This window comes from Nannospalax galili, unplaced genomic scaffold, assembly GCF_000622305.1.
Source record: "Nannospalax galili isolate Female #2095 unplaced genomic scaffold, S.galili_v1.0 scaffold66, whole genome shotgun sequence".
NCBI lineage: Eukaryota > Metazoa > Chordata > Mammalia > Rodentia > Spalacidae > Nannospalax > Nannospalax galili.
In genome coordinates this window covers 3,408,940-3,423,162 of record NW_008356058.1, presented here as the reverse complement: position 1 = coordinate 3,423,162, position 14,223 = coordinate 3,408,940, and the positions used below count along the sequence as shown (strand labels likewise).

Genomic DNA, 14,223 nt, shown 5'->3' with positions numbered 1-14,223 from the left:
TAAAATTTTTGTTACACGCATAAAAAAATCACTCTTTTAGCTATAAGATTCATGCAGTTAAAAGTTAGTTATCTAGGGCTGGAGAGATGGTTCAGTAAGAGCACTGACTGCTCTTACAGAGGAACTGGGTTTGATTCCCAGCACCCACATGGCAGCTAACAACCATGCATAGCTCTAGTCCTAGGGGATTTAACACCCTCTTCTGACCTTCGCAGGCATTGCACGACACAGGAGCACTTACCACATGCAGGCAATACACTCATAAACATAAAATAAAAGTAATAAAAAATAAAAATAAAAGTTTATAAAAGTTATCTAATGACAAAAAGAAAGACTCACATTTTAGTGACAGTGTAAGAAAGGTGAGGTTTAAATTATTTTCAAATAATACGGACTAAAACCAGTATTATTTCCCTGAGATCCAAAATAAGAATCATGCAAAGCTGGAAAAGAATCCATACTACAGTGCAGAGTTCCTTCCATCACCTGGGAAGGTGTCTGGACATGAACAACAGAGCCCTCAGAGAAGCAGTAGGTGACTTCTGTCCTTTCAGTAAGTCAGCACTTCATCCTGTACAAACGGGATCTTGGACGTCAGCTGAAAAGCTCAGTGTTACCTGTGTCCCATGCCTCTGAACATGCCACTTCACTTTCAGCTATTACTGTAGTGGCTACAATTTCAGGTGACTATCTGCTGTTGGATAGCTGTAATTCTCCAGATTTTAAGTTGCTATATCTCAGATGACAGATGAAGGTCAGAGATTAAAATTGTAAGACTAGGTGTATCATTAAAATGATAGAATCCCAACCTTAAAGCAGCGATTCTCTGCAGTCTCTCCCTAGGATACCAGAAATTCCAGGAGGTATGTACTCTGAAATAAATAGCAAATTTTTAAAGTATATTTGAATAACAAAAACATTGCTGTCATAGCATAAACATTTAGAGAAAGATGTATGGCTCTTCTGTTAATTAAAAAGGGAAACTAATAAAACAGATTCCAGAAATACAGTGCACTCCAACAGCCAGTCCATAAACTACAGCTATTACTGCACTTCTGGACTAAACAGGCAGTGGGAGAATAGTAAAAGGAAAGAACAAAATAGCTTGGGCTGACCAGAAAGCAGGGTGGGGAGCACTAAGGGCAAAAGCTCAATTTAACATTTCAGGGGCCCTAAGCCAAAAGGATGCAGGGAAGCAGCACCTACATGTTCAAATCATTCCAGGGATCCTGCAAGGGACAACAGCCATCCCAGAAAGCGGAAGCCTGGCACTGGGTGGAAGCAAGTTCTCAAAAGAAAGTATCCTTGAGTTGGGCCTAGTTTTCACAATTAACCACGTTTCTTATAAGTAAAGACACAAACCATAATATGTAAAAGTCATAAGAAACAAGAAATAGTAGACTTAGATGCATAAGACTTTAGAGATTTGAAATATGAAATATGCAATATAGAATAGTCATACATAAAATGTTTAAATTTTTTGCTTGTTGATTGAGACAGGCTTTCACTCTGTAGCCTAAACTGGGCTCAAACTCAAGACCCTCCTGCATCAATCTCCTGGGTGTCAAGGTTCAGTCATGTGTCACTGGGTCCGGCCTAATTTTTTTCAAAGAAATGGAAAACTTAGGCAAAAAGTGGCAAGAAAAATCAAGTAAAAAATTTTTAAATGAACAATATAACCAGTAGCGGAAAGTCCCCCCATGCATTGGTTCAATAATAGGTAAGATTGGAAGTTGTAAAACAAAGATGAAAGAACTCAGAATACCTCTCAGAGGCAAGAAAATAAATTTATGACAGAAAAAATTAGCAATCTTGGAGGACAGAGTAACTAAAACATTTGATCAATGCCATAAAAGGAAAGAATAACGAAAATAAAAAAGTATTTAAACAGATATAAATTACAAAATATAACAAGTAGCAAACTAAAACAGAAAAGGAAAAAAGGATCTTTAATGCTTTAATGTAGCTGGGGAAAGATAGAAAACCTAGAAAAGACAGCAGACACAAGTGCAGACTTCACAAATGGAGGGCCCAGAGGAGATGGATATGACCCAAGCTCTCAGACAAAATGACTGACAACCTAAAATTATGTACAGGAACTGTGTGTTTCAAGAATAAGATTAAAATAGGTGTATTTGGGGCTGGAAAGATGGCTTAGCAGTTAAGAGCACTGGTTATTCTTACAGAAGACCTGGGTTCAAACCCCAGTACCCACATGACAGCTAACAACCATCAATAACTCCAATTCCAGGGGATCCAAGGCACTCTTCTGTCCTCCATGGCGTTGCACATCACAGGTGTACTTACACACATGCAGGCATAACACTCATATACATAAAATAAAAATACATAAATATTTTAAAAGGCATGTTTTTTCAGATAGAGAGCCCCCACTATCTGCAGTTTTAGTTACCTAGGGTCAACCAGTCTGGAATATTAAATACAAAATTTCAGAAATAGCAGTTCCTAAGTTTGAATTGTGTGTCATTGTGAATATGGAGATGAAATCCCATTCCATCCTGCTCAGTCCTGCCTAGGATATGAATCATCCCTTTGTCTATCAGATCTATGCTGTAAATGCTGCATCTTGACTACCAGATCAACTATCACAATATCACATTGTGTCCAAGTAACCTTCATTTTACATAATGGTCCCAATTGCCAAGGCTGGCAATTAGACATGCCACAGAGAAGCCAGACAGTGCTACTTTGACTTTTTGGTGGCGGGGGGTGAGACAGGGACTCCCTGTAGCCCTAGCTGGCCTGGAACTTACTATGTAGACCAGGCTGGCCTCAAACTCACAGTTATCTGCCTGCCTCTGCCTCCCAAGTGCTGGATTAAAGAGACAGTGCTACTTTGAAATGAAAATTTCTTGACTTAAAAAGCAAAGAAAGGGGCTGGAGAGATGGCTCAGTGGTTAAGAGTACTGACTACTCTCGCAGAGGACCCAGGTTCAATTCCCAGCACCCACAAGGCAGCTATGAACCGTCCTTAACTCCAATTCCAGGGGAATCCGAAGCCCTCTTCTGACCTCCGCAGCATTGCACGATACGGGTGCACTCACATACATGCACGCAATATACTCACACACATTAAAAATAATAATAATAAAACATTTTTTTAAAAAAGCAAAGAAAAAAGTCATCTCAAGTTTTAAAGATATATGGTAAGAATCTTAACTGCAAAATTGTGACAGAAAAAGAAATTCATTATATTTTGCTGTCTTCAAACTGCAAATGTTTCAGTCACAGTACATGATAAAGGCTTAGTTAAGAGGGGAAAGGCATCAGGTCTGTGTATTATATAAAGGAAAAAATAGGGCATACAGGGTTCAGGTCTATCCAGTTTCAAGAATCCACTAGATGTCTTGGAACATATTCCCCATAGCTAAGGGGGAAGGGAATAGTATACAAGCAAAACCTAGTTTAGCATCAAGAGACAGAATGCTACTAAATTAAAGCTATTGATAAGAACTTCCAAAGTGGTCTTTCCTCTACAATCTTGACTTCTTTTGCTATATTCCTACTTCCAAGTGAAAAATGAACTTCCTCACTTTCTATGGTAAAGTCCAAATTTCTTAGTCTAGCATTTAAAGTGTTTTACAGCCTAGCTATTTGTTAATAGTCTCTGTGATGGAGAATCTGGCTCCTGTGGTTTTTAAAGAGGTGAAATAACGGTTTTAATTGGGATTACTTACAGGAACATGGGTGAGGGGTTATTTACAGGAGCACAGGCAATTTACCAGTGGCTACACCCCTGAAGACAATCTCAATATCTATTCCCCCATCCCCCAGCAACCATTAACTATCTATAGCTCCTCACAGAGAAGTGGGACATTGAGAGCAACACCTCCCCCAGCAACTAGTCCTCTGAAGGGGCAAGGCCTCATGAGCTCCTCCCCTCTCTATGATGGAATTTTGACAAGTCTAATCACTGCACAAGACTTGTTTCATGTAGTGTTACCTTGTCATTCTACTCTGTGCCTTGTCAGCTTTGAGAGTCTTAGTTGCTCCTGGGCTGCTATCTCAGAGACCTTAGAAAGGACCTGACTGGTCCTGGGACAAAGTGGTCTTCTGGAGCACACTCTTCCAAGAAAGAACTTGTCTCCATTTTCATTAGCGAATGTTGCTTGCAGGTGTTCAGAAAGACCTTCTAAATGCTTATCCCTGGTTCCAGGCTAGCAACTGCCATGAGACCAGGAGACTACACTTGGTGTGCTAATCATGTCCTTTACTACAGTGCCTTAGATTCTCCCTTAGATGAATCCTCTGGGGCCTTGCTTGGGCCTCAGGTTCTGTGGGCTAGGAAGCCTGTCTGGATCCTTACTCTGGACCCACATCTTTACCCTCATTCTTTCTGTTCACAAGCATCTTGAATTCAGTTCTCTCACTGTGACCCTGTGTTAATCACTGTAAATCACAGCTAGTGGATCAGCCCTGTGGCCCTCACAAGCCAAGATGAGAACCATGATGCAGACAGATATGAAGAGTCACATGAAGACTAAATACAAAACATCACTGAATACATACCATTTGTACACACACACACACAAATGGTTCAAGGGTGCAATGGCTAAGTCATGCCTGAAAGGCAGTGTTCCATATCACTCTACCCCTCCTCAGGCTCTTTCTTTTTGCCTTCTCTTACAAATTGTTCCCCGAGCCTTGAAGGGGGTGATACAGATGTCTAACTTCAGGGTATGGCTTTTTTATTTATTGTGACCTTGGGCCATAATAAATAAAAAATTCAATGCCTACAAAATCAGTAACTGCGAAAGAACTGACTGTTCAACACCAATTAAGACAGCTCAGGAAAGTGGGGCATAATGGTACACACCTGTAATCCCAGCACTCAGACAGCAGAGACAAGTGGAGATCTCCTGTTGAGATCAAGGCCAGCCTGGTCTACACACCAAGTTCCTGTTCAGCTGGGGCTACAGGGAGACCCTATGGGGGAAAAAAAAAGCCTCAGGTAATACAGAATGAATGTTTGTGTCTCCCTAAAATTCACATTGAAACCCAAAACCCTAATACAATGGTATGAGGTATAGCCTTTGAAATGTAATTAGGTTTAGATGGGGTTATGACAGTAGGACAGAGCCCCATCATGGGATTAGTGACCCTTGTAAGAAGGGGTATCAGAGCTCTCTCTTCCTCCACCATGTGAAAATGCAGCAGTCATCTACAAGGTAAGGAAGCCTCACTAGGAACTGAATCTGCCACCACCTTGATCATAGACACCCTAGACTCCAGAACAATGAGAAACGAATGTCTACGGTTTAAGGCACTCAGTTTATAGAGCTTTGTTGTAAGAGCCTGAACTCACTATGATACCAGATAAAGCAATCAGTGCAATGCTTGACATACAGCTTTCAGTAGCTATTATTATTTATCATGATAATCCATTCTCAACACATAACACACACTCCCAAGTACAAGTACATCCCTTGTATCATACTAGTTCCTATACTTGTCTCTCTTTCAAAATCTCTAGTCACCTAAATCTACATTTAAACAAATCAAAATTGTCCCTAAAAATGCCCGATGTGGTGGCACATGCCTGTAATCCCAGTAGACAGAAGGCTGAGGCAAAAAGATCAAAAGTTCCAGGCTAGGGGCTAAGATGCTAGCTTAGTCAGTAAAGTCCTTGCTATGCAAGCATGAAGACTTGATTTTGGCCCCTAGAACCCACATAAAAGCAGCACATGTTGTAATCCTGGTGCTGGAGAGGCAGTGACAGGAGGATCCCTGGGGCTTGCTGTCAATGCAGTCTAGCAGAATCTGGCAAGTTCCAGGTTCAATGAGAGACTCTGTCTCAAAAAATAAGGTCTGGCTGGAGATACGGCTCAGCAGCTAGAGCACTTGCTGTTCTTACAGGGGACCAGTTTTGATTCTCAGCACTCACAGGGTGGTTCACAACCATCTGTGGCCTCTGTGGACACCAACCAAGCATGCAGTGCACTTACATACATGCCAGCAAACAAGTAAGGAAGTCATCTGACATCAACCTCTAGCCTACCTACACACACACACACACACACACACACACACACACACACACACACACACACGAGTTCTAGGCAAGTCTGGGTTACACTACCCTAACTTAAAAAGAAAGAAATGCTTTAGTGAAAACCATGACCAGAAAAAAAGAAGCAGCTGTCTGGGGACTTGCTATGTTCTCTGTAAACCTCCAGACAGCTGCACATCATTCTAAAGACATTAAGTATTTACATTAGAGAAAGTCACCCAAACAAGGAAGTCTACACTGGGCACACAGAAGTAATGGGGGACATCAGCTGACAGCTGTCTTTAAGAACTATCAGAGCCAGGCGTGGTAGTGCATGCCTTTAATCCCAGCACTTGGGAGGCAGGGGCAGGCGGATCTTTGTAGTTCAAGGCCAGCCTGGTCTACATAGTGAGTTCCAGGACAGCTGGGGCTACAAGGAGACCCTGTCTCAAAAAAAGACAAAAAAAAAAAAAAAAAAAAAATAGAAAAATACAAGGAAAAAAAAAAAAAAAAAAAAAAAAAAAAAAAAAAAGGAAATATCAGAGTCCGTTTTCCATGGAAGTCAATTTGACCTAATATCTTATCAACTAAGAGAAACATCCTCAGGAGCTTTGTGGCTGGCACAGAGCAGTGCTCAAATATTGAGTAGTTCTGAAGAGGTGTGGCAGCCAAAACAGTTCTTTTCTTTGTGCATAGTAAATGGGGACCGCGGGGGGGGGGGGCCCTCTCAGCTGCTCTTTCAGTTTTCCCCTTAGCCATTTGCTGAAGATGTCACAGCTGTTCTACCAAAAGCCAGTGACAATCTCTCAACGAGTCACAAAGAATACATGAGCAAACAACTGAACTCCAAGGACAGTCCTCCTTCAACCCATGTGGCTGCCTGAAGAAATCAGAAAAAGGCACAAACCACATGCATTTAATTAAACAGATTAAGTTTTCTCCCTTTACTAATGTCAAATCTAAGAGTCTACTATTGTATCTATGAGAAACCAAAACATGGTTTTTTCATTATACAAAAAATAAAAAAATAAAAAAATCAGAAACAGAACCTATCAACATTTTGGATCATTTTCTTTTATTTTCTTCCAGGTTTTTTTCCCCTTATGTTTTGTGGAACTGTAATCATAAAATATAGAAATTTAGTACTGAGCCTGTGCCCTTTAAGTTGTATCAAAGCATTTCTCCAGGTCTTTCTTCTTAACCCTGTAGCTACAGAAAGTAGATGGAAGACAGGTTTTTTTAAAAAAAAATTAAACCAAGTCAAGAAAATACCACTTTCTTCCACAACAACTACCATAGTAAAAACTGGGATTTTCCAAAAGTTCCTAGGGCTACTGAACTAAGATAAGAGATAGCAAAAATGACTCATAGAACAGTTAAGAAATGTTAACTGGCTTTCAAGTGACAAAGATAGACAAGCATTACTCACTGGAGTCATCTCTGCTCTGGGTCAGCTTCTGCTCCCAGGGAAATTCAACATCCTTGTGAATATGTACTCACACACACCACCCAAAGCCTAGTATGAGTGGTCATACAGACACCAAGGCTCTTCAAGGGATGGGGCACTTTATTCATTTTGTACCCTTACCACAGGAAGTAGTGCCTGATATAACACAATTAAAAATGTTCCTTGTGGGGCCAGAGGGATGGCTCAGTGTTTAAAAGTACTGGCTGCTCTTGCAGAGGACCTGGGTTGGTTCTCAGCACCCACAGGGAACCTAACAACCATCTGTAATGCCAGTTATAGGGGATCTGACTCCTTCTGGTCTCCACATGTGGTGCACTTACATACATTCAGGCAAAAAAACTCATACACATAAAATTTTATTTATGTATTTTGCTTTGTTTTGTTTTTTGAGACAGGGTCTCACTTTAGCCCCAGCTGGCCTGGAACTCACTATTTAGACCAGGGTAGCCTCTATCTCACAGAGATCCACCTGCCTCTGCCTCATGAGTGCTAGAATCAAAAGTGTGAGCCACCATGCCTGGGACATAATTTTTTTTTATTTAATTTTTAAAGTTTGTTGTAATGAGCTGAACGACAGACTAAGATATATGCTTATTTAAAAATAGGACAGACTGTTATGAGCTGAGGTTTTCAGACACAGCTGATGTGATGGGAAGAATTTAATTTTAGCAGTAATTATAGAAAAGGAGGCAAACCACAGAAGTCTTGGGATAGTCTGAAAATGAAAGAAGACAAAGTAGCTGGAGAGACCACTCAAGAACATCTGCTACTCTAGCAGAAGACTCAGGTCCAGGTCCCAGCATGCACACTGGGAGACTCACAATCACCTGAACTCCAGCTCCAGGGGCTCTGACCTCCATAGGCACCTGTACACACTGGGTGCACATAAAGGTAAGCAGACACAAACATGCACACACAAAAAATAAAAATAAATTCTTAAAGCAGTAAGACATAAAGAAAGATGTTTACACAGTCCTAATTTTCCTTATACCTTGATTTTTTTTTTTTTCAGCAAAAGCAGCACTGCAACTCCTGCCATACACATTACTAGTCATGGGAAATGTATACATATAACAGATACTACTTAAAAGCAAAGAAACCCACAAACACCACAGCATGAAAACCCACTGCCTCCAAGAGCATCAGAAACAGGACTAAAGCTCAGAGAGACTACTGTGTTCCATGGCAAGGAACAAAGAGGCAATAAATGTATGCTTAAGCCTCCATATAGTAGATACAGTCCTTGCTAAATTGAGTGTAAAAGAACGTGCTTACTTAAACTTTGTTTCAGGAACTCTTTATACTCTAGTGAAGAGATTTGCATATTCTACTAGAATTCAGAGGGCACATGCAAAGATTTAAAATGTACATCCAACCCTAACATCATCATATTCCCAGAAGTGATTCTAAACACATGTTAAAAGAGATCTGACTTCATGATCAGGATGCTCTCAGCAGACTGTACATTCTAACCTCACACATATTTTCCTTTCTTTTACTCCACTTGTGCTTTGAAAAAATTCAAAGAATTTATGGCAAAGGAATCTGTTAATATCACATCTCTAACAGCTGTTGGTAAATGTATTATATCCATTAGCTTCAGAAAACATGCTTGGTGAAAGTCCAGTTTCTTTCAAAAGAACTGATTTAAACCTATTGGTTGGAGCTAGCTTAAGAGAAAGTTCCATAGAGGTTAGGAGTTAGGCGACTATTAATTCTGTCTGGGTGTAACTGTGCAATAATTTAATGACTAAGATCTCTAGCAACCACCCATTCAGTCTCTTTGGCCTGTAGCACCCAAGAATAAATGACCACAAATAAGTCATCTGGAAGTGAGCAGATGATTTGAAGCATTTCATGTCTGGGGAAAAGGAGTTTTTTTGTTTTTCTTAAAATATACATACGGGGGTTGGGGATTTAGCTCAGTGGTAGAGCGCTTGCCTAGCAAGCTCAAGGCCCTGGGTTTGGTCCTCAGCTCTGGAAAAAAAAAAAAAAAGACAAACTACACATACAATAATCAAGATGAATTAAAATACCTTAAAAGAACTGGAAATACATCTCCAGAGAAGGGCCTGAGTTCAATCCCCAGTTCCTCAATCAATTAATCAATACAGACCACTCTAAAACATGTTTCAGAAGACACAACAAATGGAAGAATTTGAATATTTGGTCAAAAATTTCCTGGAAATTTTGTGTTTTAGGTTGTTACATTTCAGTACACAAACTGTCTTACTCAAGAATATAAACTGTTATTGTTTTAATCCTAAATGAAGGCTTCACTCTAGTACATCAAAAGATTTGGAAAGCTACAGTGATTACTACATAATCATTCAAAAAAGGCATGTGGCATAACATTTGAAAAGCTGAATCACACCTGTCATCAATTCCACTAAGCAACATTTTATATACAAATGACATAGCTTTCAATGCTTGATAATTTGATTAAACTGAGTCATAATAAGAATTTCCATTGTCAGAATAAACAAGTAATCAAAGACTGAATTAACACAAATTGGAGATTTCTAAATTTAAGATGCTTGAGAAATCACCTGGAGCAAGTTATTTTATCTCTGCATATTTGTGTTTCGTCATACACAAAATAAGCAAAATAATAGCAAACTCTTAAGACTTATCAAAATTAAATCAACTAATTCATATTAAATTCTGGTAATAGATCCCAGCAAGGGGTGATTACTAAAGAAATGTTTACTATTATGTTAGAAACTCCTTTTTTTTAATTTTGGAAATAGGGTCTCACTATATAGCCCTTAGCTGGCCTTGAACTGGCAGCGATCTTGAACGCTGGGATTACAGGCATGTGCCACCAGCATGGAACTCATAATTTGTTTTTGCTGCTGTTTTGAGGCAGGGTCTCACATAGCACAGGCTAACCTGGAACTCACTGTATCCCTTGATAGCTTCAAACTCAAGGTGATTCTCCAACCTAAGCCTCCAGAGTGCTAAGTCACCAAACCTTGCTGGAAGTAGCATTATTTTAATGAAAACACTGAATAACAACAACAATTCCTACATAGCATAATCCTAAAAATGTAAAGGGGCACAGTTTTTATGACCTGTTAAGAATACAGGTTTCTTAAAAAGCATTTATTTTTGTGTAGGGGAGGGCGGTGTGAGTGCAAGCGCCACCAGAGTCCAGAGAGGCTGAGGGCATCCAATCCCCTAGAGTTGGGTGAGTCACCCAATTTGGGTGCTAAGTATTGACCTTGGGTTCTCTACAAAAGCAGTATGCACTTTTAATCCTGAAGCCATCTCTCCAACCCCAAGAACAAAGTTTTAAGGAACACTTAAGCTATAAACCAAATGATGGAAACAGAACTTCTTACTTTAATAAAGAAAACCATAGAGGATTACTGCATCTACCTACCACCTTCATCTGTCACTAGTCCTGGTTTGCAAATTTTTATTTTCTTATGTACTACAGGTGTATTTCACCCCTTACTAGCAAGAATCCCACAAAATCAGTCCCTCAAGGAGGGCAAAATCAGAGGCTAAAGGGTATATGACATCCTTAGCATTTTCTAGTTTTATTAACAAATAACGAAGTTGAAATTCATCCCTGAAGTCAACTGCCAAATGTTTTCTTTCCAATGAAAACCGCAAACTTGTATGTGAGCAAATCTCTTCAACAATAAGGAGCTGTTCCAGTCTGTGAATAGAACAGTGTTAGCATGATCAACACAGTGGGAGTCGGACATTCCTGACACTCTTGTCTCCTGGTCAGTCTCTGGTCACCTCTATCTCCCAACTGCATTTGGTTCTGGAAATAACTTTCAGGCAAAACATAAAGTGGCCCACTGTATACTAAGGCTTGTCCTTATTTCCAGCACTTAGGTGCTAAACCTGCTCTTTTCACTACCACCATTCTGAGCACCTCCCTAGAATAAGCATCCAGCACAAAAAAAGCTTTGTTTTCCTAAGCCTGCCCACCCCCCACTCCCAAACAGTGGCTTGGTGTTTTAAATTTGTATTTTTAGGGAAAACATCAAGGGTGACAACAAAGTCAAGAACAAACGACCCAAGAGGGAAAGAGGTGCGGGTCTGATTACTTGTTAATGTGGGGTAGTGCTTTAAACAAGTTTGACACAACTTATTCGGCAGGCAGACTTGGGAAAAAAAAGTCTGCAAATAAGTTCATAAAACCCACTTCACACAGCTGTTTTAGGGACTAAATAAGATAATAGTTTCAAAGTGCCGCGTGGTATTTATAGACAAAGTAACGCTAAAGTGAGCTCACAGTACTTCTGCCCAACTGACCACGGAGATACTGTCTCCTGGGAATTCCAAAGCGCGTAAAGGAAAGAACAGAACTTTCAATAAATTTAGCAGCGTGTCCGGATCAAAATGGCCCAGATGCTATGTAGGGGTAAAGGTCTCCTCCTCCACCAGTATGCAACAAAGGTGCCCACTCATCCTCGTGCAGCTCCATCCCTGCTAAAGGAAGGCCGGCCTTGTCCAGTTCAGTTCCTTTGTTGACCGCAGCAGATCCCCAGAGGCTGAGACCAAGAAGCCGGACAGGCCTCGGGAATTCTGCGTCGCCGGTGGCCCGAGCGCGGCTCGCGGTCCTCGACTCCTGGGCACCACGCTGCTCCGCAGTTTTCTAGCAAGTTCCCGAGCCCGCCGCGCGGCTTACCGCGGTGCTTCCAGAGGGCCGTGTCCACCTCCCGGGACCAGCCGGTCGGGACCCACACGGGATCGGCTCGAGGGCCGCTTAGGCCGGACCCGGATCCCGCCGGGGCGACCCCGCCGCCCGTAGCCGCGCATCCCCGGCCCGGGTCCGACCCCCGCGGGCTTCCTGCTGAGCCTCGGGGCCCGGAGTCCCGGAGCTGCGACCGCTATTCCGCCTGGACATGCTCAAGCCGCTGCAGCCCGCTCTGCTCCCATCGCCCCAGACCCTACTTTCCCCCGGCACAGAAGCACCAACTCACCCCTGAAAAGCAGCAGCAGAAGGAAGTCCGACAGCCGCGGGCAGAGCCGAAGTCGGAGCCGCCGCCTCAGCGCCATGTCGGGGGGAGCTGAGGGGCTAGCGCGCGGCGTAGCGAACCCGTCCCGCGCGCATGCGCCCAGCCTGCCAGGACCCTGCGACCCGCCTCCAGTTACCATAGCGACCACCCGGCATGGCCGAGGCGGCCCCATGGTAACAGAGAAAGCTGGAGTCTGGTTGCTATGGGTGCAACTGATGCTCTAGACTCTTTCAGGGAACTTAGCGGGAGGAGGTTTTAAAAGCATGTCTGGGAGGGAGGCCGTATATGTTTCTAAAACTAGAATATCACTACAGTTCAAAGGAATATTGTTCCATTAAATTTTGGTAAATGCATGTTACTTTACAAATAAGGATGTGGCCTAGTTATCTTGGAAACCTCGATGCCTTCATTCCTCTAGAGTACCTGATTGCTTCGGCAATAAAAGGAGAAAGTGCTGAACTCTGCTTGAAACATTAATAAGACATACGCGGTACAAAAAGGAATATGTTACTATATACGTGTAATTCATTCCTATGGTAGAACTAAGGCATGGGTGACTTACCCAATAGTTTATCCTGCACAATGGGGTTGGGGCGGGGGGCTTTGCTCTGAATTACCTTTTAACTTGAAAAAATACCCTGTGAGTCTGTGTATGATGTGGCAGGAGGTGCGCATGCCTACTATGATTCTATGTTTCTTTTGGTTCCTAAACTTTCCTTCCATTTCAGGTCACTATGTGTCTAAGTCATAAGTAAATGCGTGTAAAAGTTATTTTATAATGATGGCCCCTTCTCCCTGCATCAAATACAAACTCAAGTGGAGTTGAGAGGAATTTTGCTTAAGCCCACTGAGTTTTTTCTTGCTCCATTTTTTCCCATCTGGTCACATGTGCAGTCATATTTACCTAACCGAAGAAACCATTCTGGTTACTTGGGGAATGCGAGAGAGTGTCTGGTTGTGGACAGAATACAGTGCTTAGAAACCAATGCTTTCTTTCTCCTGCTGGATTTTCTGTTTGTGTTTGCATAAGATGGTTCTTTCTAATACTCTTCTGTTTTAGAGAATCTTCTGAAATTCAGACAAAGATTACAAAGAAAGACTTCATGAATATTCTACAAAGGGCAGAGGTTCCTGGGAGAGAGTGTGGCAGGTGCTTCATTGTAAAGCACTGACTTTCCTCCACAGATGGAGTCACATGTCATTAATGATGGCTAAGGCGTGTTCCTGGAAAGAAAATGCAACCAGGGATGCAGCAAGGCAGCGTTGCACATGTGGCTGTGAATGGGTCTGTTCTGCCTTCTGGAAAAGTCTAACCCTGTTCAGCAGGGAATCAGAATTCAGTGAGGTCAGAAGCAGTGTTCTGGAAGCATTTGACAAGTACAGCTGGAAGCCTATGACTTTACTACAGCATTATCCATCTGAGTATGCATATTTATAATGTGTGGCATACTAGGAAGAGACAGATTTGCTGAAAGAGTCTAGAGAATTAAGTCTCCATGTGCTGAACTTTAAGGTTTTATAATACTGTTCAGTATGAACACAAAAGATGAATCAAGAGACAAAGAACAGTTTTTCTGTGAGAGACTTGCCTCTGAACAGACCAGAGGAGTCTGGTTTTAGTGCCCTTGGAAAAGTTGTTTAACATCCCTAAGGCTTGAATTCATTGTCTATAAAACAGGGATTCACTACTCACCTCAATGAAATGATTACCTGAGATTAAGTACCTAAACCAGAAGTGCTTGTTAAGTGCTTATTGCCTATGT

General features: G+C 41.7%; 1 protein-coding gene across 2 annotated transcripts in view; it reads right to left on the bottom strand.

Annotated features, from left to right (window-relative positions):
- Positions 1 to 12,570, bottom strand: part of Jam3 (junctional adhesion molecule 3) — an 87,975-nt gene extending 75,405 nt beyond the window's left edge. The window contains exon 1 of one of the 2 annotated variants that reach the window (XM_008854179.3): positions 12,425 to 12,570. In XM_008854179.3, the coding sequence (XP_008852401.1) occupies positions 12,425 to 12,500 (76 nt within the window). In that variant the 5' untranslated portion in view covers positions 12,501 to 12,570. The remainder of the gene's footprint in view (positions 1 to 12,424) is intronic. The other variant, XM_029556694.1, reaches the window with a different exon arrangement.
- Between the last annotated feature and the right edge of the window lie 1,653 nt (positions 12,571 to 14,223).